This window comes from Bombus vosnesenskii, unplaced genomic scaffold (assembly GCF_011952255.1).
Source record: "Bombus vosnesenskii isolate JDL3184/JDL3185 unplaced genomic scaffold, Bvos_JDL3184-5_v1.1 scf7180000013266, whole genome shotgun sequence".
NCBI lineage: Eukaryota > Metazoa > Arthropoda > Insecta > Hymenoptera > Apidae > Bombus > Bombus vosnesenskii.
In genome coordinates, this window is record NW_022882926.1 from 6529540 (window position 1) to 6553543 (window position 24004).

At 35.4% G+C, this 24004-nt stretch overlaps 5 protein-coding genes across 5 annotated transcripts; 3 read left to right on the forward strand and 2 right to left on the reverse strand.

Annotated features, from left to right (window-relative positions):
- Window positions 1-256: 256 nt before the first annotated feature.
- LOC117243528 lies at window positions 257-2426 on the reverse strand. Its single transcript, XM_033511099.1, has 4 exons — window positions 2277-2426; window positions 1766-2151; window positions 1224-1450; window positions 257-868 (listed from the first exon to the last, which is right to left on the reverse strand). Exons 2-4 carry the CDS (start codon window positions 2032-2034, stop codon window positions 468-470), a joined length of 897 nt encoding a protein of 298 aa, XP_033366990.1. The 5' UTR covers window positions 2035-2151; window positions 2277-2426; the 3' UTR covers window positions 257-467.
- A 61-nt stretch (window positions 2427-2487) lies between these two features.
- LOC117243529 (TM2 domain-containing protein CG10795) lies at window positions 2488-3862 on the forward strand. The gene is made up of 3 exons (XM_033511100.1): window positions 2488-2833; window positions 3058-3139; window positions 3314-3862. The coding sequence occupies exons 1-3, from the start codon at window positions 2632-2634 to the stop codon at window positions 3588-3590; spliced, it is 561 nt and encodes a 186-aa protein (XP_033366991.1). The 5' UTR covers window positions 2488-2631; the 3' UTR covers window positions 3591-3862.
- Window positions 3863-3988: 126 nt separating this feature from the next.
- Window positions 3989-8299, forward strand: LOC117243628 (titin-like). The gene is made up of 3 exons (XM_033511272.1): window positions 3989-4334; window positions 4771-8217; window positions 8270-8299. The coding sequence occupies exons 1-3, from the start codon at window positions 4257-4259 to the stop codon at window positions 8297-8299; spliced, it is 3555 nt and encodes a 1184-aa protein (XP_033367163.1). The 5' UTR covers window positions 3989-4256.
- LOC117243527 (fibrous sheath CABYR-binding protein-like) lies at window positions 7535-10736 on the forward strand. The gene is made up of 3 exons (XM_033511098.1): window positions 7535-8518; window positions 9077-10204; window positions 10271-10736. The coding sequence occupies exons 1-3, from the start codon at window positions 8395-8397 to the stop codon at window positions 10690-10692; spliced, it is 1674 nt and encodes a 557-aa protein (XP_033366989.1). The 5' UTR covers window positions 7535-8394; the 3' UTR covers window positions 10693-10736.
- Window positions 10737-10837: 101 nt separating this feature from the next.
- LOC117243622 (mitochondrial potassium channel ATP-binding subunit) lies at window positions 10838-14027 on the reverse strand. Its single transcript, XM_033511265.1, has 10 exons — window positions 13722-14027; window positions 13306-13630; window positions 13056-13223; window positions 12549-12962; window positions 12175-12486; window positions 11873-12096; window positions 11614-11788; window positions 11363-11541; window positions 11135-11282; window positions 10838-11058 (listed from the first exon to the last, which is right to left on the reverse strand). The coding sequence occupies exons 1-10, from the start codon at window positions 13775-13777 to the stop codon at window positions 10978-10980; spliced, it is 2082 nt and encodes a 693-aa protein (XP_033367156.1). The 5' UTR covers window positions 13778-14027; the 3' UTR covers window positions 10838-10977.
- Between the last annotated feature and the right edge of the window lie 9977 nt (window positions 14028-24004).

Below are 24004 nucleotides of genomic sequence, written 5' to 3' on the forward strand. Positions count from 1 at the left end.
TTTTATCGAGGGGTTAAAATTTAAGATCAGCTTTTATTTAATTGTAAAAATTTGTAGAACTGTAACCATCTTAACAAAGGACGATGTTCGCGTAATTTTACAGCTATTTCCAATCTATGCATTCAGTTTTAAGTTAGAACAATATAAAATGGGTATATTTATATTAATTATACGAAACAAATTATAAAATAATCGATAGCAAGGATTGAGAAGACTCCTTGTTCGTGTTTGAAAACTATTATTAGCGAATCATAAGTAACTAAAATTACCAGCATTTATTTATTACGATTTCAATTGTAGTTAGAAAGAAATTGCTATTAATAAACAGATATTACAGATATCGAATATCGTTCGTTTATATTTAATCTAACGGTATCTTCCCCTTTCCTTTTGATCACTGTGAAAAAAGAAGTGAACAAAGCCATCGCACGAAGCGTACGTAAGTATATTCATTTTATTCTCTCGAGTCAATCTTCCTTTATCCTATCGAGCTTATACGTAAAAAGAAGCATCCTTAGCCTCGCCTCTTCTTTACGATAGTGAGCCTCTTCTAATTTAATTCTGGCCTCCTCTTTCAACATGGCAGCGATATCAACTTTCATCTGTGCCTCCGATAAAGCCAATACGTGCAGTTCTTCCTCTTTGTGAAGGGATCTCTTCGTTCTTCGAGGCTGCTCGTGAACAATCGAAGGAGAGATGAACGTTTGAGTTGCGTTCGATTTGAAAATTATTCGATTTTTCTCCGGTAGTTCGTCCTTATCTAATTTTTCCACCATGAGTGAGTCCAAATCCTTTTTGGATTTGTCGAAACAGTCGGTTACTGAACCGTGCGATAACGAATTCGAATCGATTTTACTCTTGACAGAATCTGAGGTAATAAAGGGAATGTTGAATGACATGTTTTTGGGAGATGAAATTATTAAGTTTTGCAGATCTTCGTTTGAAAGACGGCAAAGCAGAAAATTTCGAGTCTCTTTACTTTGGAAAAAATAAAATAGCAAAGTAAAATATTTTAATAAATAGATAAATCAATAGATCACATAGATATAAATATAGAAATTGTAAAGTAAAGAACAAATGAAGCCTTTGAATATTTTTCCTTTCCATTATTCATAAATGGCGGATGAATTGTAGAATGCAAAAATCAAGGCAGTGATTTTTACAGAAAAGAAATCAATAACAAAAGATAAAAGGAGATAAAATGAAAAGGAAGGAGGAATAACCTGAATCTTTATAATTATTTTCCTCTTTCGAGAATTGTTTTGAAGGCTTTATAGTACAGACAGTTTGCAGCGTAAACGGTTCAGACTCTTTTGGCTCAAACACGACATTTGGCGGCAAACCTACGGTTCCGGTAGGAATAGGAACTTCTGCCATGGGATTTCTATTTTCCCAACTTTTCGACCGTGTGTGATCCTTAGATAAGTGACAAAAACTTCTCGAAATACCACTGAAAAAATCGATATAAAGGTGTGTCATTCCATAAATTTATACAAATTTCGTTAGTTATATCTCCAATAATATTTGATAAGAAATCGAAATAAATAAAATTTTATAAACTAGTAGGAAACTAACTTATATATTGAAAAGGTTATATTACGTAAAAACTCTGAACTGAAAAATAAAAAATCTGAGAAGGATGAGAACGATAAATGAAACAACCTAATCATATGATTATACAATATTCGTATATTCCCGCGTTTTTACATATTTATAGGCTGTCATGAATGAAAGGTAGATGATATCGCGAAAATATTGTATTTACCGTAATTTCTTCTCTTCACGATTCCGTTTGCATGCTTTCATATTTTCCCAGCAGCGTCTCAACTGTACAGCCGAACGTATCGCTTGAGGACCTACCATCGAGTTGTATTCGTTGGCCAGTTGAGACCATGCTGATTTTCGTTTATACATCGATATCGGATCGGACCTCTTATCCTCGATATCTTCGTACTTATTTATCAAGGTTATCAAAATTTCTCGTTCCTCAAAGCTATAAGTTTTCCGAGTACTTTTCAACGACGAAGAAGCCATTTTAGCACAGAAAAAACGCTCAACTATCACGGCGGTATTCCACTGTTTATTTTTTACCACCAACGCGACTAAACAGCGGACTTGTATAAACCCCTTACACGATCTCACGCAACATAACTAAAAAGCAAAATTTCAAAATAATATATTATTACAATGAATTTTGCATTCGATTGCATTATATCTATTCTAACCCTTCTTATGGCTATCCATTTTATCTTAATAAAACGTCCAATAGTACTTACAAAAAGAAGAGTTTCATCTTCTCCAAGAAGTATCACGCTATTTACTATGAATAATTGTATACTTCAACTGAAGTAGTTAATTAATGCGACTCGAGTGTTAAAATTCTAGCCTATCATATCTGTAAAACGTTTCACTTAACGCGATGCGTTTGATGTTAACGGAAAATCTGGCGCCAGAAGAAATATCATAAAATATAGTTCATGAACATTCCAAGCAGTTGGCGCCAGAGGGAAGTCGTTTTAATGACAGTGCGTTCAAAATACAAACATGTACAGGATATTGTGAACTTGCGGGAGACAGTAGATACAGTGACAGAGTGTGGTATTTATAGTAATTGTTATAAAATGAAACGGCATGTTCCACCTGATGCAATACCTTAGCGGGCTCTTTTTGCTTCTTCTCTCGATACCGCTGAGCAATGGTGTTGATTACACGTATGAAATCGACTGCAGTAACCTACGAATGGGACAATATATCTGTCCTCATCCCGATTATGATTTCATAGATCCGAAAACGCAACAACCCAAAGGTTGCACGAAGGAAAATAAAGCCAAAGGTAGATAAATTTTATTGTGTTTTTCCTCTTATTGCTCTGAAAAAGAAGGAAAATTCGACATAACCTATATGTCAGATGTACTCCAAGTTTGAAAACGTGCATTCTGTAGTTGTTAATCATTTAAAATTTTTTGTTTTCTTCGTTCATAGATAGATAAATTTATTACCTTTTCTAATTTTATGTACATGGAAGTTTAAATTATATATTCACTGTTTTGTTCTCAGTGTTATGTCTGGCTGCGGATGGCCTCATTTGTACAGAAACAAAAAATAACACATTCAAGAAAGATATTCCTTGTAAATGGACGTAAGTATATATAATATCATTCGTTTACTATATTAATGTTTCAAATAGAATTTACTAATATTTGTAATATTGAAAATGTGTTTATAAACATGATACTGAAGATCATATTTAACATTTAATGTAAAAACATATACATACAATAAATAAAGTTGTTTTTTATATTTATATTTACAGAAACGGATATTCATTTGAGACATCATTGTTACTCTCTATATTTCTTGGAATGTTCGGGGCAGACAGATTTTATCTCGGGTATCCAGCATTGGGCTTTCTTAAGTTAAGTACTTTGGGATTCCTCTTTCTTGGCCAATTTGCTGATATAATACTTATTGCAACACAAATCGTGGGACCTGCGGATGGTTCGCATTATGTGATACCATATTATGGTGCAGGAATTCATATTGTGACAAGTAATAACTTTACATACAGAGTGCCACAATACGAATGTTGAATGATTTTTTCTCATACAGAAGATAACGATTGATCAGTCTAAAAGTTCTACAGCCCATGCTTTAATCACAAACAACGATATACAATCCTAGAATCGAGTCCTATATCAGCATACAGGGAAAAAATTACTGTGTATGCTATTTTAATGAACAAACAGAAGATAATTGTTTTGTAGATATGTATTTCAACGAAACATTGTATATACAGATTTGTTACTGACTTATTACCTATTGCCAGTATGTTCGTGTAATAAATATTTGTTTTTATCTGTAAGTGTTCCTTTCTTCCTCTATTAAATACTTCTAAGTTTACGATCATTGCATTCTTTTATATTCGTCGTTATTGTTATCATCTTGAATATCAGAAGGATTAATACTTACCTAATTTACAAAACGTGCCTACCGACGTAATTTAATCACAATTAATTAAGCAAACTTATGTGAAGAACAACGTGTAAACTTGATCACGCACTTGTATATTGTGTAAAATGACGTTCCCGATAATTGCAATTATCGCAGCTTAATTATCATCCAGCACGTTTTTGATATAAAAGTGCTGAAACACGTTACCTTGATGGACAGACAACTTTCGGCATCGAGTGTAAAAAGTATTCTCACTGATCAAATAAGTAAAAAAACTTTCACTTCGATTAATGTGACTATCGAATATGAAGAGTTTTATTCTAGTTTTACTATTCCAATTTGTGACTCTAATCGTAGTTAGTCAACCAGTGAGCAGATTAAATGTAAGTCTTCCATTACTTTATTATTATAATTTTGTGTGTTCTGACATTAGATAGGGCAGAATTTACAAGCTGTTTCTTTTTTTATTTTTTCGGAGCAATATAAGATAAATTTTATATACTTTTGCAATAATAAATTTAACATAATAATTCTTTTAATTATAGGTATTTTTATTAAACAGATTAAATATTTAACAAATATAGACTGTTTCGTTTAACTTAAATATTTAAACAGCTTTCTCTCAGAATTTTTACAATTTTTTATTAAAAAATGCCAATGACGTCACGATTTAAAGAAAACAGATTCCATAATTATAAAATTCATTTCTTTTTAATCAAACTATGTAAAGATTACTTCCGTCATTGTAAAATCGCAGATCGTCAGTTTAATTATTTTTTAGATATACAATCTCATAAATGAACTTCTAATTATCTACAGGACGTTGATGCCACAGATATCACAAATTATGAAGCACACAGATATCCCAGGACTTTAAAATCTAAGCATCCATCATGCAGGATCAACCAATATTTCGACGTAGACAAGGGCGATTGTATGGGAGTAATCGGTGGTGGAAAAGCGCTTTATATAAATAACAAAAAATCTTGCGGGTCGAATGTATTAAAACCACACTGCACAAATCCAAGATACTACTACATTTGCAGACAGAACAAAACCATTTTGGCCCAGTGTCCCCAAAACAGACATTTCGAAAGCCATCTACAAAAATGTATCTTGGTACCTCGTGAGAAGCATATTTCTGCTACCAGCGGACAAAATTCCGATATTTTTGATTCTGTTCAACATCTCGATTGCCTAAAAACCGGCTCATTTCCGGTTCCAGATAACTGTGGTTTGTTTTATACCTGCTCGATGCATGGTAAGAAAATGAACAAAAATTTCTACACGTGTCCAAAAAATATGGCTTATGACATAGAAACTGAAATGTGTAAACCATCCAGTACTTGTCGTGAACCAGAATCATTATCCTCGTGTAGAAATCATCCATGGGATGGAAAGAAAGAAAATATGGCATTAAAGGAAGCTGTATTTCCGATAAAGAGAAGATCGGAAACTTGTGAAACGATGTTTACGAATGAAGAAGACACTACGACTAATTCAACGTCTGAGAATGATGATGAAATTATGTTGATAACTACTTCTTACACCGAACCATTCGTATCTGAACTCACGCGATCAGGTGATAGTAATGATATTGTAACGACGACGGAACGTGCTTTGGAAAAGTCACGTTTTACAAACACTGAAGATTTCGCGATACCTATAACTGCCACGTATTCAACAATTGCAGTAGAGAACACGTATCCGACTGAATTTAATTTACCCATCGAAGTAAATGGGAATAAAGAATTAGAATCTACGACTGTAGCAGGACCATTTGAAAATGGTCATACGAGAATTATAATGGATGATCCTGAGGAGCAATCACCTGATGACCAAGATAGAACTGCACCAACAATTTTAGATGATCCATCAATGTTAGAAAACATAGAGCGAGAAAAAATTCCTGGTTCTGAGAATCCTAGTTTGGAGAAACAATATAGTAATACAGAGGAATTTAACGAAGAGCCAACGTTTGGAATCAGAAACATCGACACTGAACCAATAACTTTAGCCGATCCTACAAGCCTCAAAAGTAACGAACCGATTACAAACCTAGATTCAAACAAACCACCTTTGGAAATTCCTATTGATGATCCTACATTACAAAACCAACATAGTACAACAATAGCATTTAACGAAGAATCAATTAATGAAGCTGAAAACACCCTACCAATAATTACAGAGGATGTTACAGCCCCTAGTCGACCAGAGGAACAACCGATTGCAGAAATAATTCCAACTGAATCGCCTGTACAAATGCCTATTGAAGAACCTAATTTAGAAAACCAACATAGTATACAAGAAGAATCCAGCGAAAAACCAATTACTGAAAATGAAAGCATGAACATTGCGCCAATAATTTCAGACGATCCTGCAATCCTTAATAATGTAGAAGCGAAAGAGGAACCGCCTACATCAAAAATTCCAATTGAACCATCCGTGCAAATTCCCATTTCTGAAGATCCTAATTTGGCAGATCAATATAAAGCACCAGAAAATTTGAGCGAAGAATCAACTACTGAAACTGAAAACATTAACAGTGAAGAAATAATTGTAGGTGATCCAACAACTCCTATCAATACAGAACCAGAAGAAGAACCGGTAACACAAGTAGTTTTAAGCCAATTACCGGTTACCAATCCTACTACTGAAAATCCTGAATTACCGATACCTGAAATTGAAAATATTAACACTGAACCAACAACCCTTATCAATACAGAACCGCAAGAGGAACCGGCAACAAAAGTAATTTCAGACGAATCACCGGTTGTAATTCCTACTACTGAAAATTCTGAATTGCCGATTACTGAAATTGAAAATATTAATACTGAACCAACAATTCCACCTGATCCAACCACCCCTATAAATACAGCACCGGAAGGGGAACCAGCAAAAGAAGTAGTTTTAAACGAATCACCGGTTGGGATTCCAACCACTGAAAATCCTGAATTACCGATTTCTGAAATTGAAAATATTAACACTGAACCAACAACCCTTATCAATACAGAACCGCAAGAGGAACCGACAACAAAAGTAATTTCAGACGAATCACCGGTTGTAATTCCTACTACTGAAAATTCTGAATTGCCGATTACTGAAATTGAAAATAATAACACTGAACCACCAATTTTAACTGATTCAACAAGCCTTATCAATACAGAACCGGAAAAGGAACCAACGAACGAAGTGGCTTTAAACGAATCACCGGTTAATATTCCAACCACTGAAAATCCTGAATTACCGATTCCTGAAATTGAAGATATTAACACCGAACCAACAACTCTTATCAATACAGAACCGCAAGAGGAACCGGCAACAAAAGTAATTTCAGACGAATCACCGGTTGTAATTCCTACTACTGAAAATCCTGAATTACCCATACCTGAAATTGAAAATATTAACACTGAACCAACAACCCTTATCAATACAGAACCGCAAGAGGAACAGGCAACAAAAGTAATTTCAGACGAATCGCCAGTTGGAATTTCTTCTAATGAAAATTCTGCATTACCTATTACTGCCATTGAAAATATTAATACTGAACCAACAATTCTACCTGATCCATCCACCCCTATAAATATAGCACCGGAAGGGGAACCAGCAAAAGAAGTAGTTTTAAACGAATCACCGGTTGGGATTCCAACCACTGAAAATCCTGAATTGCCGATTACTGAAATTGAAAATGTTAATGCTGAACCAACAATTTTACCTGATACATCCACCCCTATAAATACAGAACCGGAAGAGGAACCATCAAAAGAAGTAGTTTTAAACGAATCACCGATTAATATTCCAACCACTGAAAATCCCGAATTACCGATTCCTGAAATTGAAAATATTAACACTGAACCAACAACCCTTACCAATATAGAACCGCAAGAGGAACCGGCAACAAAAGTAATTTCAGACGAATCACCGGTTGTAATTGCTACTACTGAAAATCCTGAATTACCGATTCCTGAAATTGAAAATGTTAATACTGAACCAACAATTCTACCTGATCCATCCACCCCTATAAATACAGAACCGGAAGGGGAACCAGCAAAAGAAGTAGTTTTAAACGAATCACCGGTTAATATCCCAACCACTGAAAATCCTGAATTACCGATTCCTGAAATTGAAAATATTAACACTGAACCAACAACCCTTACCAATATAGAACCGCAAGAGGAACCGGCAACAAAAGTAATTTCAGACGAATCACCGGTTGTAATTGCTACTACTGAAAATCCTGAATTACCGATTCCTGAAATTGAAAATGTTAATACTGAACCAACAATTCTACCTGATCCATCCACCCCTATAAATACAGAACCGGAAGGGGAACCAGCAAAAGAAGTAGTTTTAAACGAATCACCGGTTAATATCCCAACCACTGAAAATCCTGAATTACCGATTCCTGAAATTGAAAATATTAACACTGAACCAACAACCCTTATGAATACAGAACCGCAAGAAGAACCGGCAACAAAAGTAATTTCAGACGAATCACCGGTTGTAATTCCTACTACTGAAAATCCTGAAGTACCGATTCCTGAAATTGAAAATATTAACACTGAACCAACAACCCTTACCAATACAGAACCGCAAGAGGAACCGGCAACAAAAGTAATTTCAGACGAATCACCAGTTGGAATTTCTTCTAATGAAAATTCTGCGTTACCTATTACTGACATTGAAAATAATAACACTGAACCACCAATTTTAACTGATTCAACAACCCTAATCAATACAGAACCGGAAAAGGAACCAGCGAAAGAAGTGACTTTAAATGAATCACCGGTTAATATTCCAACCACTGAAAATCCTGAATTACCGATTCCTGAAATAGAAAATATTAACACTAAACCAACAACCGTTATCAATACAGAACCGGAAGGGGATCCTGCAGAAGAAGTAGTTCTAAACGAATCACCGGTTGCAATCCCTACTACTGAAAATTCTGAATTGCCGATTCCTGAAATTGAAAATGTTAACACTGAACCAACAACCCTTATCAATACAGAACCGCAAGAGGAACCGGCAACAAAAGTAATTTCAGACGAATCACCGGTTGGGATTCCATCCACTGAAAATCCTGAATTACCGATTCCTGAAATTGAAAATATTAACACTGAACCAACAATATTAACTGATCCAACAACCCTTATCAATACAAAACCGGAAGGGGAACCAACAAAAGAAGTAGTTTTAAACGAATCACCGGTTGTAATTCCTACTACTGAAAATTCTGAATTGCCAATTACTGAAATTGAAAATACTAACACTGAATCAGCAATTCTACCTGATCCAACCACCCTTATCAATACAGAACCGGAAGGGGAACCAGCAAAAGAAGTAGTTTTAAACGAATCACCGGTTGGAATTCCATCCACTGAAAATCCTGAATTACCGATTCCTGAAATTGAAAATATTAACACTGGACCAACAACCCTTACCAATACAGAACCACATGAGGAACCGGCAACAAAAGTAATTTCAGACGAATCACCAGTTGTAATTCCTACTACTGAAAATTCTGAATTGCCGATTACTGAAATTGAAAATGTTAATACTGAACCAATAATTCTACCTGATCCATCCACCCCTATAAATACAGAACCGGAAGGGGAACCAGCAAAAGAAGTAGTTTTAAACGAATCACCGGTTAATATCCCAACCACTGAAAATCCTGAATTACCGATTCCTGAAATTGAAAATATTAACACTGAACCAACAACCCTTATGAATACAGAACCGGAAGAGGAACCAACAAAAGAAGTAGTTTTAAACGAATCACCGGTTGTAATTCCTACTACTGAAAATCCTGAATTGCCGATTCCTGAAATTGAAAATATTAACACTGAACCAACAGTTTTAACTGATTCAACAACCCTTATTGATACAGAACCGGATGAAGTAACAGAAGTAATTTTAGACAAATCACCCGTTGGAACTTCTGCTACTGAAAATCCTAGTTTAGAAAAAGAAGATAATAATATATTAACCAATTCGATAACCCCTGATACTACAAAACCACAAGAACAACCAATTACGTATATAATTCCAACTGAATCATTCTCGGAAATAGAAGATCCTGAGGATTCTGAACGTACTGTAACAGGAGAATTTACTGAAGAGCCAACTATTGGAACTGAAGCTATTGGTACTACTTTAGCTATCTTACCTGATGCTCTAATATCTGATATGACGGTACCTAGAGAAATAAATACAGCAACAGAGGCAGATGAACCATTGTTAGAAACAAGTAGGTCAGAAGAATCCATTTTACATGGTCCATCTACTACACCTATCCTAAATGATATAATTACAGCTACAAAAGAAGATCCAGAACATAATAATAAAGGAAGTGATGAACAAATACCCATTGAATATGGAAACGGTGAATCATCAAATTACGATTTAAATAGAATGATAACCACTGATCCAACAAGCTTGATCAGCACAAATGGAGAATCTGTATTACAAAATGATAGTGAAACACCTAAAATTAATACTGAAGAAACATTTTCAAATGTAATAACCGAAAAGCCTGATTCTAGAGCAATGAAAAAACATTCGAAACCATTTCATAAACATTCTCAGATTATAGATAAGGAGGACGCGTGTAATAATGTTGCACAAAAAGAATCAGCAACTACACCGAAAGATATACACATGCCGTCAGCGATATACTATATCGTTGATAAGATTAAGCAATGCTTGACAAAAATTTTAAATATGTTACATCACTAAGGATGACATAAAATATATTAGTGGATTTTTATTTAAAAAATTGCATTGATATATTAAATTAAAAATATAAATATAATAATATAAAATATAAAATATAAATAATATGGCAGGTATAAAGATGAAGATAAAAAATTATAAATATTTGAAAATATAAATTATATATATTTAAGCGTGTATGTATATATTAGAATCGGAGGTAGTTCATACAACGTACTCAAATATTATTCCTATTATTCCAAAATAAATATTTCAGAAATTGTATTATGATTTAGAGTTTCACTAATATTATGCATTAGCTTTGTTTTGTTCGTTTACTAAAGTGTAATATAAGCCTTTCTTTTTAATTAATTCTGTATGTGTACCCATCTGAAAATAAGATGTAAAAATAAATATATTAATTTAATTTAATGTCATGTCTGGAATTTTGTATTGGAATGCGTACTTCCGTGATTACTCCTCGCTGCAATACAACAATAATGTCAGCATTTTTAATCGTGCTTAATCTGTGAGCGATTACTACGACTGTTCTTCCTTGAGTAACATTGTCTAGCGCTTTCTGTACAATTCGTTCACTTTCATAATCTAACGCACTAAAGGTTATTGTATAAAATTAAAACAATCAGTTCAAATATATAGAGTTATTACAATAACTGTTGTTTATGATTCTTACCTTGTAGCTTCGTCTAAAATTAAAATGGAAGGTCTTTTTAATAAAGCCCTTGCGATTGCAATACGTTGCTTTTGTCCACCGGAAAGTTGCGCTCCCCTTTCTCCTACTTGCGTATCGTACTTACTCGGAAAATTCATAATAAATTCATGAGCATTTGCTTCTTTAGCAGCTTCAATGACCTAAGAATACTTAATAATAATTTTTCTATAGAAGTATAACTTTAATAAACCTCTAATTTTAACAGTATTTACATCTTCATCAGTAGCATCCGGCTTTCCGTATCGTATATTTTCCATAATACTAGTGGCAAATAAAATAGGTTCTTGATTTATATACCCTAAAATGTTACCTCGGAGGTAACTAGCATTGAGCGATCTTAAGTCTTTACCATCAATTGTAATTGAGCCATTATTAACGTCATAAAATCTGAAATATTTTATATTATTTTATATTATTTGGTAGACTAATTGATGATCAAAAAAATTTTTGAATCTAAGATAATCAAAGTACCTTTCTAACAAAGCAGCTATCGTTGATTTTCCATTACCGCTAGAACCAACGATAGCTACTGTTTTCCCAGCAGGAATGTCTAAGTTAAAATTCTTTAAAATAATGTGATCTTGACGAGTAGGATAGCTAAATTCTACGTCTTTAAACGTGATATTTCCTGCCAGGGATTGGTCTGTAATAACTTCTCCATTAATCATCTGATGTGATGGTGGCATTTCTAGATACTATAATAAGGGATTGGATTACAATAAAATAAAGAATACTTTTCATTGTATTGATATAAAACAAAATTGTATATATACCTCAAAAACTCTAGCACCAGCACTAACACCTCTAACATACGATCCAAATAACAATGATAATTGAGATAAAGATTTTTGTATAGTTTGTGTGGCCATTAAAAACGCCATTAAATCTCCTGGAGATAACTGCCCAGTAGACATTAAATGTCCACCAAAATATAAAGTACAAAGTAAGATACCATTGAGAAATAGATTTGTCCCCCCTTGGAACAAAGCAATTCCCAAACCTAATTTTTCATATAATGTAGCTCCTAATGTAGTTTCTTTGCAGAACATTTCTATCTCTTTTTCTTCGGCTGAAAATGCTTTCACCTATAAAAATAATATGCTATAAATTATTTAAAACAATTTATCATTATCATACATGATATTACCGTTCTAATATTTTGTATGGCTTCCTCACAAACATCTGAAGATTTAGCAAGTTGATTCTGTGCCTCTATAGATAATTTTCTTAAACCTCTTCCAAGCAATGTACCAATAAGAATTATGGTAGGCAAAGATAACACTGTAGCTGCAGTCAATTGTGGTGAAATCCCTATCACAGAAACTATACACCCAATAATTTGCGTGGTGCTTCTCAAGCCTTGTGATATACATATTTTAAAGGTACTTTTAAAGTCTTGAATATCACTGGTTAATCGACTTACTATTTCACCACTACGATTCTTATCAAAGAACGTGATGTCTTGCATTATAATTGATTTAAATACATCTTTCTTTAAATTCATAGCTATTCTTTCTCCCACGTGTGAAAGCATATAAATATATACAAAGGTAAAAAGTGCCTAAAAGTAAGGGATTTCCTATAATTTTTCAATTTAAATTATTTTATAAATAGTATAAAAAATATACTTTTTTCCAGATAAACATTTACATACTTGTGCAACATACATATGTGCTAATGCAAATGCAGGTTCTGTCAATTGTAATAGCACAGTTTTCAAGCTATCTTCTCCTTTGGTTTGACAGATCTTTGTTAATATATTTATAACATTTCCAACGTGTTGTGGTATCCAAATATTTAATACAGCAACAACCATTGCACTCTAAAAGTTAAAGTTAACAATTACATAAGTATACAAAAATATAAAATCCATATATGCATATGTATTGTACACAAATACTTACTGACAAAGCTATCAATAATTGCCAAAAATATGGATACAAATATTCTAAAAACTTTCTCCATTTCAAAGTCAATTCTTTATTATCTTTTGTAATATTTTCCGAAATTTTAAGCGTTTTGCCTTCAACAGCAGAAGTATGACACTTTATCATGCATGTTAATACAATACTACCTAAAGCACCTGAACCAAATTTTAAAACTGTTGAGAAATTTTTTAATTCACTATTGTCATTTTTTACAGGCTCTTTGATACTACTATTAAATTTTCGTTTTGCTAGATTAAAAGGTTTGTCCTTTTGTTTCGATAGAAATAATAACAAGGAACTCCTGTAACAAAAATATTTATAATGATTGAATACAAATTTAAGATTAGTACAATTTATTATATGAAAAATTTATTACAAAACATGAATGATACCTTGAACATTTTGAATAATTAATATGTTTAAATAACACAGTCCTCAGTATAGACATTTTCGTAAAATATTATTTTATTCGTTATTTAATTCCATAAAATATACTAGCATTCGAGTTATTTTTTATGATATACTTGTCATGTCTCAATTTGTATGAAGCAATGAAAGAATACTCTTCATTTATTTTTTATTTTTAGGAACATGATGACTAGTCAAATACCAGCTATTACCTAACGAATTAACAAACATTCATTCATACCAAATTCATAATACCAAAGATAATTAATACTGTGCCAAGGGGAGCGCCATATTGAAAGCGCTTGCAACAATTTTGTTTCCCAAATTTGTCACTAGATAGCGCTTACTGTACTGTTAATTTTGATAGCCTCTCTACAACTTGTTCGTGATGGAACACATGGTAAAAATCGAGTGAAAATAGTGGATAAAATCTGATAGAATATAGAATGATGCTAAAGCAACAGTGATGTATTAAATCAAAAGTTAGAATTGTATGTCGTGTTTCAAATTCGTTTGCAGTAGAATTCTTTTGATGAAAATTCTTTTAATGAAGAAAGAATTTAAAGTAAGTTGTTATCTAAATCTTATATTCAATATAATGACAAACATATGCCATGATACTGGTGTGTTATCAATATTAGTGATAAATTACGAAAAATAAATGAAATATGGAAGATGAACATAATAAGATGTGTTTAATGTAGACTATAAGAGGAATTTAATTTTGTAAAAAAATGGCTACCGTGATTTACGCGCCAAGTCTTTCAGTTAGTTTGTCGCAACCTATAAATTAATTTATAGTGTTCAATCTATATACAACTTAAAAACACGAAGGAAATATATTTTTTGAAATATTGAAAATACTTTAGCGAAATGCTGTTTTATATTTTATTTGTATTTTGCCAAATACTTCTTTTTGTTTTGAAATCGTAATTCAAAATGGCGCTTATATTTGATTTTTTTACAGATGAATTGCACCTAGATAAATAAAAAAGGATATATTTCGATCAAGGTTTAATAAGAATGTTGCAATTAAGTTAGAGGTAAATTAATTTATAGCAATAATTCTTCAACGATAACATTTATATTTACGCATTCTAAGCAAATCAAATAGATATTGGTGGATATTAATTTATCCATCCACTGAAACAATAATTCTTCAATATAATACTGTAGTCTACCGAGAGCTAACGATTTGAATATTTATTGAGGCAACAGCAGAATATTACATTGTAATTTCCAATAACAATTTCATGGTAATACTATTTATATAGTATATTTACAGTATACTGAATAACATGCACATACATATATAAATCCAAAAAATGAACTCGTTATTTGCAATAAAAAGGTGTACTAGCAAAAAATGTTAATGCTTTGCAAAATTAAATTTTTAATCAAAAAGGAACAAATAGAATTATCAATATTTAATAACTTTAATAGGAATAATAGAAGAACTGGCCGTTTTAGACTAGAATTTTTCAAAAATTCAAATTACTAAAACAAGTCAACAGTAACTGCAACCACATCTGGTCCGAACAAGAAATAAATGTCCTGATTATGAAAAAGTAATTGCAAGGAGGCCTTAAAGCACTGTTACTTGACAAGTTTAATGGCAATATTAAGGTAGAAGCTAATTGATAGACCTAATTCAAACCCATAGTTACGAATAGGATATTCGTCATTCATTAAAAAAGGGAAGTTGCTGATCACAAAAGAAGGAAAATTGCATGGAGATTTTAAAGTATCGATATTTAACAAGTTTAAGAGGAATGGTAGAACAGCAACCGGTCTGTACAGTACACGAAGATCTCGTGTCATTGCCAGACTCGCTGAACACTCGAGCAAGTACTTAATACTACCCTCTGCGGTGTATTCAAGGCGGGAGCGAGCATTTCAGAGCGAATGTAATAGCCGCACAGGCAATTAAACGTGGCAAATACATAAATACACGTTATTAACTTTGCGTACAAAGAGGCTGCCGGGACGATTAGGCCTTTCGAGGCTCAACTGTTCACCCTAAATCTCGGCCTTCTTCTCTGGTTCGCCTGCTCCTCATCCAATGCTCGCAACGAGTCGCAATTTCAGAGCTTTTTCATGGGGCCGATGCATTACCATACTGATCAAAGCTGCTGCTTTCTGCATAACGCGCAGGGAACAACGGCTCCCCGTTGTTATCCGTTAGAAAAACCGTGTGTCTTCGGTGAGATAAGTCGAAGAGTGGCTCGTTACGTTCGTGGATGTGTGGCCTAAGTACGCTTTTGATTTTCGTAGGCGTAGAGTTCTTCTACTCTCGGTTCTTCAACGTTTTAAACGGCCGTATTATTTTCTGCTGGTGCTTCTGCCGTTTTTTAGTATCGTCTAAGGGCGAAATAGTTTATCTTCTCTTTGATAAAAGAACGAGGAGAAACATATACTTTAATCTCTATTATTGAAATTTTATTTAGCTGTGAATACATAAGTTTATGGAGAATTTCTAGAGAATAGTACGGAATTAATATGGATGAAATAAGATTTTTGGAAAATGAATGTATGTATAAGTATATTAAAGTATATATTAAAGTAAGCATATTAAAGTATTCTAAATTACATAATCATGAGTCCGAGCACCCCGTTAAATGTAATATCAGAAGAAATACAAAGGTTTCACCAAACGTAGGAAATGACAGGAATATTTTACTATTTATTAAATATTTGAATCTCTTGATAAACAATGAACTAAAGTAGGGTTACTCCGCTTGACCTTAATTTCTATGTATAACATCGATTATAATTAAATTTAATTATAATTTTATACAACATCCATTATATTGCAGGAACAGTGAAAAATTGATCTTGTATGATGAGAGTCTTGTTTGCTAAGGGAAAAATTAAATCAATTCATGGATATGTAATTTGCAAGCTGCGATTCATAAAAAAGAGAGCACAATCGAGCGAAACGCGTCGAACAAACAAATATTCCGAAGCTCCGCTCATAAAAGCCTCGATTCCACCGGGGTTGCTATTCCATCTTTAACGAATCGAAACTTGTGAGAGGCGAGCAGAGCATGGGCGGTCGGTGGCGCGTTAAAACACTTTCTTCGACAAAAGCCATCGAAGCTCGAGGTCAGCCTCTTAACCCAGATTCCGAGTCGGAAGGCGAGAAGACAGAAGCTCTCGGTTACACACGATCAACGCGCTCAATTCAAGAGAGTCCCTTAACCTCTTCGTCTTCGGAAACATCCGCCTGCAACTCTTCGTTCCAATGCGACCACCCCAAAAAGAGAAGACGAGGTAGAAACAAAAGAAAGAAACATAAAGCAAGAAGAAAAGGAAGACAAAAAACGTAAAAAGAAAGGGAAAAATTTCAGTATAAGCGTAATAACTACGGCGCGCGATACAGCGACGGTAAAAGAATGGTCCAAATGAAGCCTCCTAAATTTCAACACCCTCTTCGCCAGAGCGACCAGAGCTCCACAACGCCATTCTCCGGCTCTCTTCCTCCGCCTTCGACTTCCCTTTGTCCGCTCTCTCGTTTTTTCCCCCGCCCCCTTTAGCCCTCGCCCCGTTTTCTCGATACTCTCCCGGTATATCCAGCCTGTTCCTTTTCTTCCTCGGTCCTTTCGGCGGTCTCTGTCGGCGAGCCGATGCCCTCGCAATCAGCCGGCAAAGTGGAGTCGCGCGCGCGACGACGGCGTCGGCGGTGGCAGCGGTGGTAGCAAGCGGTAGCGGCGGCTGTGTGGCGGTGGCGTATCCGTGAAACACGCGGTGCAAGTGCCGGGGTGGCGATGACGCAAAGTCAGCGTGGGCCAATGGACTGGCTGCTGTACGGGAGGTGTTCGGTGGGCCACGATTGGGCGTGGCTCGAGCAGAGGGTGCGTCAGGGGTGCCACCGCCGACGTGGCTGCGTGGGGGAATGCCAAAGTGTGCCCCGGGGTGTAATATCATACCGCTAGGTGGATAAATAGACGCACGAAACTAGTAGGGACGAGTGGGGAACGAGTAACGAACGGAACAGCAGCGAGGATGAGACGAGGAAGGAGAGGAGGGACGACTGGTGAAACTGGGGTGGGTCGCGGGGTTGGAGAAGAGTGAGAGAGTGAGAGAGAGAGAGAGAGGGGGGGATCTGGCTAAAAGAGTAACCAGAGGATGACGGACACGCGAGAGAGGCAGCGCGTGGAGGAATAGAGGAGAGTGGTAGAAAGGGCGAGAAAGGGAGAGGAGGAAATGAGGAAAGGGTCGTGCACCGAGCGAGGGTTACTCAAGGGGGTTAGACGGAAAGACGGAGAGGCGAGACAAAGCGTGTTGGAACAGGACGAGGGATCGGTTGCCAGAGGTAGAGTAGGGGAAATTGGGTGGCTACGCGATCCGAGCGAGACTAGACTAGAACAAATAGTGGTTGTAGCCATCCTCAGCTTCTGAGGTATTTTCCACTCGTGCGAGTTGCACGCATTCGAACGCCGGCCCAGGCTTGCTCACGGCGAACCGTGGAACCGTTTGTATGCACAGGCCGTGTCGTGGCTTTCGTCGGAGGATCGACGGTGGTGGCGGCTGCCGGTGATGCTTAGTGGTGGTGGCGTTGCCGCTGGAAAATGCCCAACTCGTCCCCGTGTTTCACGGCGATACACCATCCGTACACGACCGGCATGTCGAAAAATTGTTGCGGATAAACTGTTTGGTATTGTAAAGCATTCGTTACCGGAAGGAACTAGCGAGTCTTGTTAAATCACCAGAGAAATATAATAAGATTGTTTACGTTTAAGCGGCGAGGATGGAGAAATGATATTCTTGGCTTTTATGGAGTATCGTTTTCGGCCTCGTATTTTTATGATTATCGAAGTTCGGTAGTACAAATGGCAGTAGAAATGCAAAAATATGGATGCAGATAAATTATTTTTGCGTTATTCGATCAGATATCTTAATTCCTCAAAGCTCTCACTTCTTTCATGGTATTCGATCTCTTTTATTATCCAATTAATTCAATTTAAACCTGCCGTTCTCCTCGGATTTGTATGGCCCAAAATGGACCTTATATTTCAATAGATATCCTTAAAATATAGAGAGTATTTAAAATATTTTGTTTTAGTATCTGACATAATTTTACTGTTTTCCTTATATTCCACGCTTTTTACGAATAAAATATTCCTATAAAAAGAAGAAGATATCCGAAGAGATATAATACAAACGTGAAGGAGAATAGGAATAAAATTATTGAATGTGCACGAATGTTATATTCCCAAAGAACGAAAACTAAAAAGAAAGGCTATAAACTCGATATCAAGAAGGAAACAAAAACGATGTGGAATGGTCATCGATCGTGAAACCTACAACCAATCTGGAGTCATCGTCGTCGAAGGCTTGCTTACCATCCTGTCCGTATCGTCTCGCATGCGATTTTGTAGAATGCTGAGCACAGTGTGTAGCGAAACAGGATGTTGTCAGCTGAAATTAAATTTTCCCCGTAGAGCCGGCGGGTCGCTCGGCAACCCGATATTGTGGGCGTTAAGCTACGTACACAAGCGACGACAGACGCAGACAATGTCGCCGTAGAATGGTTCGTCGGTGTTCACTTTGCCCGGTTTCGCAAATCGCCTTATTCTGCGACAGGAAAGATGATAATTTGGTTGTTGCGCGTTCTTCGCGCGCTGCTGTTAAATATCCCGCCATTTTGCTCCAGAACGCGTTAGAAATATTGTTTTCCAGCTACCTGGTTCTATATTGTCCCTAGCCATGTGAATAATTGCGATGGACCTGTTTACAGGGTGTCTGGATTTTATTCGATGAAACGAGGGTGTGATGATGATAGAAATCGAGATATGGTGGTTGTAGAAGGTGGAATATTTTTCGATCGGTAAGTCGAGGCAACGAACATATATTTATTTATATTTTCCTGTGTATATATCTATGATTATGTATCTTTTTTTTATACATCACGCTTTGTGATTATTTCCGATACACATATAACTGATTATAATTATTTAACGTAACTAATCGATGGACTATTTCTTAAGTAATTTAAATGAAATACACGTACAATTTTTAAGCAATAATATGATCAAAGGGAGTGCCCATGGTTTCAACAAGGAAACCTAAATTAGTCTTTACGGTATAAGTGAAACAAAAGTATAAAAGACGTACCGCTCCAATACTGTATTTATAATATATATGTTTTAAGGATGCTTTGATAGTTCCAGGTAAAATTCTATAATGTTGAACTGTTTAATGACGATAGCGGTGTCTAAAGAATATTAAGAAATACGACTTCAAGTATATTAATATTAGAAATTATAACAGTTATTAAGAGGAGAAAAAGTGAATACCAAAAATTTCCACCGAAAGTATCCTTATATTTTTAACAGCGAAATAACCACAGGGGAAAAGAGAATCGAAAATCGAAGATTCACCATAAATACAACGGATTTAAATTTGAACGTTCAAACACAAGACGCTCGAATATTATCTTCTCTCTCGTTCCATCCAAACTTCCCTTAAAATAATACGATATTATGGCAGATACATTGACGAACTTCCCTCAAGTTGGCGAAACAATCGCATAATTGTAAAAACAAGTGCAGCAACTGTACAATAAGGGTACTTCGCTTCACCGGGAGGATGATCCCCGTTCAAGGTGAATCGTTTCTTCCCCCCACGCGAGCAATATAATACGATGTAATTAAGTTTAATATCGGAGAAGCTTAAATACGCAATTAACGTAATGTAACGAGAAAGTTTGGTGGGCGTGTGTACACGCGACCAGCCGGGGCTGTATCGTAATTTCAAGCGAGTCAACGTTGTCTTCTTCATCTCCCAGTGTTTTTCGCATCCTTTGCTTGGTGCTCCTTTGTCCCTTCTTTCAACAGTTCTTCCATCCCTCACCCCCTATCCCCCGTTCCAAGCCCTGGTCCGTGATACAATCAACTTCAAGGGTGTAGAAGAAACGAGGTAGCCATTTATCCGCTACCCCAAGAGCAACCAAGCAAGGGAAAGTCCAAGAAAACTGAGTGTTCCGCCATTGTCGTGACTTTTTATAGGAACAAGTTCCCGGGAACAGAACGGGATTTCGGTCTCTCCGGAATCGGATCAATATTTCTTTCCGAAGATTGTTTGGTCTAATTTGATTTTATTTAATCTGGCATGAATTTTGATTTACGATTGTTTTTCATAAGCGGAGATAAAAGGGATGTAGTGTCGTCGATTTTGAGGAAATTTACTTCCCTCGAAGATTAAGCTTTGTGAAAGTTATTGTTTTCTTTTTTAATACATCGGCGAAGGTAACTTTTGTTTTGTTATGAAATGCTCGAATTCTGTTTGAATTTTTTAAAACCAGTACGAAATAATTTCCAGTAATATGCGATAGATATCTTCTTTAGTTCTATGGTTATAATAATATCTTATGACAAAAGAATGTTTACCTATCAAACCTTCTTAATTTTTTGTTCGTGTTCATTTATCGTTCAGAATCTTTACGGTCGTTGAATGATATTCCAGGAGTTTTACATATTTGTTAATAGTTTATTTAACTGTTTACCTTTTGTATTGCTTTTATCATAAATATATCGATCTGTGAAATTCAAAGTCATAGATTTACTCAACTATAGTTCATAGCTAAATGTATTAATTAACTCTACAAAATTTACAATTAATCTATCAAATAAACCAGAAATATAAAGTGAAATTATTATAATTTTTCTCTGTTAAATCTGCATACATTTGTTATAAAGGACTAGAAAAATTAATACTTCAAAAATCTACTTAGAAAACTCTCTTCAAATTATTTTTAACCCTTAATTCTTAATATCGTATTTACACAAAGATGTATATTACGAATTATTATCTAATTACAAATTGTAAGCAAAAAGCGTGTTTAGTTCCAGCCAAATTAGCTTACAGTTTTCGAATATTATGTCATCTTTACAGAAACATCAGGAAACATATTTTCCTACTGTAAATTGGTAAAACAAATTTTTCTTAAGATCTGAAAAGATCCGATCCTCGATGGATTGAAATTACAAAGTTCCAAATTCTCCTCAATAACCGCGTATTATTACAATCGTGCCACCACCCACGGCACGCGAATATTATCGTTCTCCCACCTTGTGAACGCGACGACGGAACCGGATAATATTTTCTCGAAACGATTATTGCTTTCGCGCCCGGTCATCCCCAAATATTTAGCAAACAGAGTAGGCGCGCCACGTACACGGCACATATTATATTTTTCTCTCCATTCGACGCATTATTTCAAGTTTGGTAGGCGCGTCATCATCGTTTGCGATGGCTTAACGGCTGACTTATGGCTTCTGGTCGGGAAGGTCACCGTCGAACGTACGATTTTCGCGGTTCTATCCAGCGTACGACAGCCTTAACGACCCTCCTTCGATTCGATAAACACGCAGGGTCACGGCTATAAATTATGAGCGATATTAGTACGCGAAACCATTGGGTGGCACAGACGATTTATATCGCACGATTCCCTGTATCGACCCGGATTTAGTTAATACCACGACGATTTAGCGGCTCTCCACGCAATTAGAATTCTGATTCTTGCCACCAGGAAGATAATATTTGGGATATAGGTTTATCGTGGGGTGGCCGGCTGAATGAATGTAAATAAAATTTTGGCAAATTCTATTCTTCCGTGTATTGTGATAGCTAACTTTGGAACTCTGGTTTAATGTGCGCATTGAGAAATATTCGGCTAGAATGACACTTTTTAGGAGTCTTTGAATACGCTCAAGCCCAAAATGTGGGCCATTTTTCATGGAAACAAAACGTAACAAATTTCGGCTTGTCTGTTGATGCGTGACGTCCTCGTGGATTTTGACGATACCTTTTTTTTTTTAAATTTCGTACTTTTAATCCACTGTATGGCTTACTCTGTTGTATGCATTTGAATCGTGAGTATCGGATTAAGTTTGGGTTATTTTTTATTTTTAAGATGCTGCGAGGCGATCGATCGGAAGGCTGTGATCATACAGAGAGCATTTGGCATTGGCAGAGATTGACATTTGGAGCATTGGTATTGGCTTCTTGTTCTTGCGTTTACCGCCCTGTTTGGTCACGATCTTACGCGGATTTCTATAGGTAAGATCTGTATCGGCTAACTGTTCATAAGGCCGAGTTTTGGAAACGGTCCATTACCGTGAAAAATGATCTTCGGCTTTAACGACCTGAAATACCCCGGAAAAGTCACATTCGTATCAAAAATTGTACAGTCCGGATACGATGCTTTATCTGATTTTGGCCTTTTATTGATTTGGATTTCTGCGTTTTTTTTTTTTTTTTTTTTTGGTCTTTGTTTAGTTAACGGTTTATATTATTCCTTTGGGAAAAGAGGATATTTATTAACATACACTTGTGTATAGTGCGATTTTGATGAAAATCTTAGCTATCTGTTATCTCCTAATATTATTATCTTCGGTAAAAACTAAAATATTTATTATGAATAATACGAATAACAAATTAAAATTCGGTAACAATTTTTAATACTTTACGAAAAGAATGAACTAACGAATTATAGATAAATACCAATTAGTCAAACAAGGAGATTCAAAATTAAGTAATAGGGGTAGGTATTCGTAAAAACGAGGGGAGACAAGCTCGTGCCCTGGAATATATTATGAAAAGTAATAAAGTGACTCTATATCCGGCTGGGTGACAGGTCCTTTTATGAACGAATGATAATCTGTTGCGGTAAATGCATCTGTTCTGTCGCAAGCAGGTGTTGCATTTTCGATTCGAATAAAGAAGACAGATTAAGGGTGCGAACGTTTTTGTTGGGTCACGTGCTCTAGTCAAAATAAATCTGTTCTTGTAATCGGATTTATGGGTTAGGTCTGAAAATCGATCAACTTCTCTCATACGGCTATTAACTTAAAAATATAGTATCACTACTTTGGCCCTTCTGGTTAGGTTCACCATTTCGATCTACGATACTCAAGGCGAGAAAACCATTAGCTTTTGAACTGATCTTTTCGTCCTCCGAATTAGTTGGTACGCGAAAATGTCTCAAACTTTTTATAGAGATAATCAGGATCTTCTTATAAAAATAATCAGGAGGCTTGAAGCGATTGCTTAGAAATTTAATATTGAACAGGAACTGTATAACATTTAAATAATTAGATAATTTTGGAATTTCGATGCATATTCAAACGTTCGCATGATTCAGACATTTAGACATTTAAATATTCGAATATCTGAACGTTCGAACATCCAAAAAATTATATATTTGAAAATTTAGTATGTACTTGAATACTTAATATTAATTAGTAGTATTAATAATATTAAT

Bases quoted from the DNA above. Each gene is read 5' to 3' on its own strand.
- LOC117243528 (XM_033511099.1), bottom strand. From the start codon at position 2,034: ATGGCTTCTTCGTCGTTGAAAAGTACTCGGAAAACTTATAGCTTTGAG. The intron at 1,451-1,765 runs GTAAATACAATA...CGATTTTTTCAG, and splicing joins CGTGAAGAGAAGAAATTACG to TGGTATTTCGAGAAGTTTTT. The intron at 869-1,223 runs GTTATTCCTCCT...TTATTACCTCAG, and splicing joins AAATAATTATAAAGATTCAG to ATTCTGTCAAGAGTAAAATC.
- LOC117243529 (XM_033511100.1), top strand. From the start codon at position 2,632: ATGTTCCACCTGATGCAATACCTTAGCGGGCTCTTTTTGCTTCTTCTC. The intron at 2,834-3,057 runs GTAGATAAATTT...TTTTGTTCTCAG, and splicing joins GAAGGAAAATAAAGCCAAAG to TGTTATGTCTGGCTGCGGAT. The intron at 3,140-3,313 runs GTAAGTATATAT...TTATATTTACAG, and splicing joins GATATTCCTTGTAAATGGAC to AAACGGATATTCATTTGAGA.
- LOC117243628 (XM_033511272.1), top strand. From the start codon at position 4,257: ATGAAGAGTTTTATTCTAGTTTTACTATTCCAATTTGTGACTCTAATC. The intron at 4,335-4,770 runs GTAAGTCTTCCA...AATTATCTACAG, and splicing joins AACCAGTGAGCAGATTAAAT to GACGTTGATGCCACAGATAT. The intron at 8,218-8,269 runs GTTAATACTGAA...CTATAAATACAG, and splicing joins CGATTCCTGAAATTGAAAAT to AACCGGAAGGGGAACCAGCA.
- LOC117243527 (XM_033511098.1), top strand. From the start codon at position 8,395: ATGAATACAGAACCGCAAGAAGAACCGGCAACAAAAGTAATTTCAGAC. The intron at 8,519-9,076 runs CAACAACCCTTA...TTAACACTGAAC, and splicing joins TGAAAATATTAACACTGAAC to CAACAATATTAACTGATCCA. The intron at 10,205-10,270 runs GTAGGTCAGAAG...ATATAATTACAG, and splicing joins TGAACCATTGTTAGAAACAA to CTACAAAAGAAGATCCAGAA.
- LOC117243622 (XM_033511265.1), bottom strand. From the start codon at position 13,777: ATGTCTATACTGAGGACTGTGTTATTTAAACATATTAATTATTCAAAA. The intron at 13,224-13,305 runs GTAAGTATTTGT...TTTAACTTTTAG, and splicing joins AATTATTGATAGCTTTGTCA to AGTGCAATGGTTGTTGCTGT. The intron at 11,283-11,362 runs GTAAGAATCATA...AATAACCTTTAG, and splicing joins ATTTTAGACGAAGCTACAAG to TGCGTTAGATTATGAAAGTG.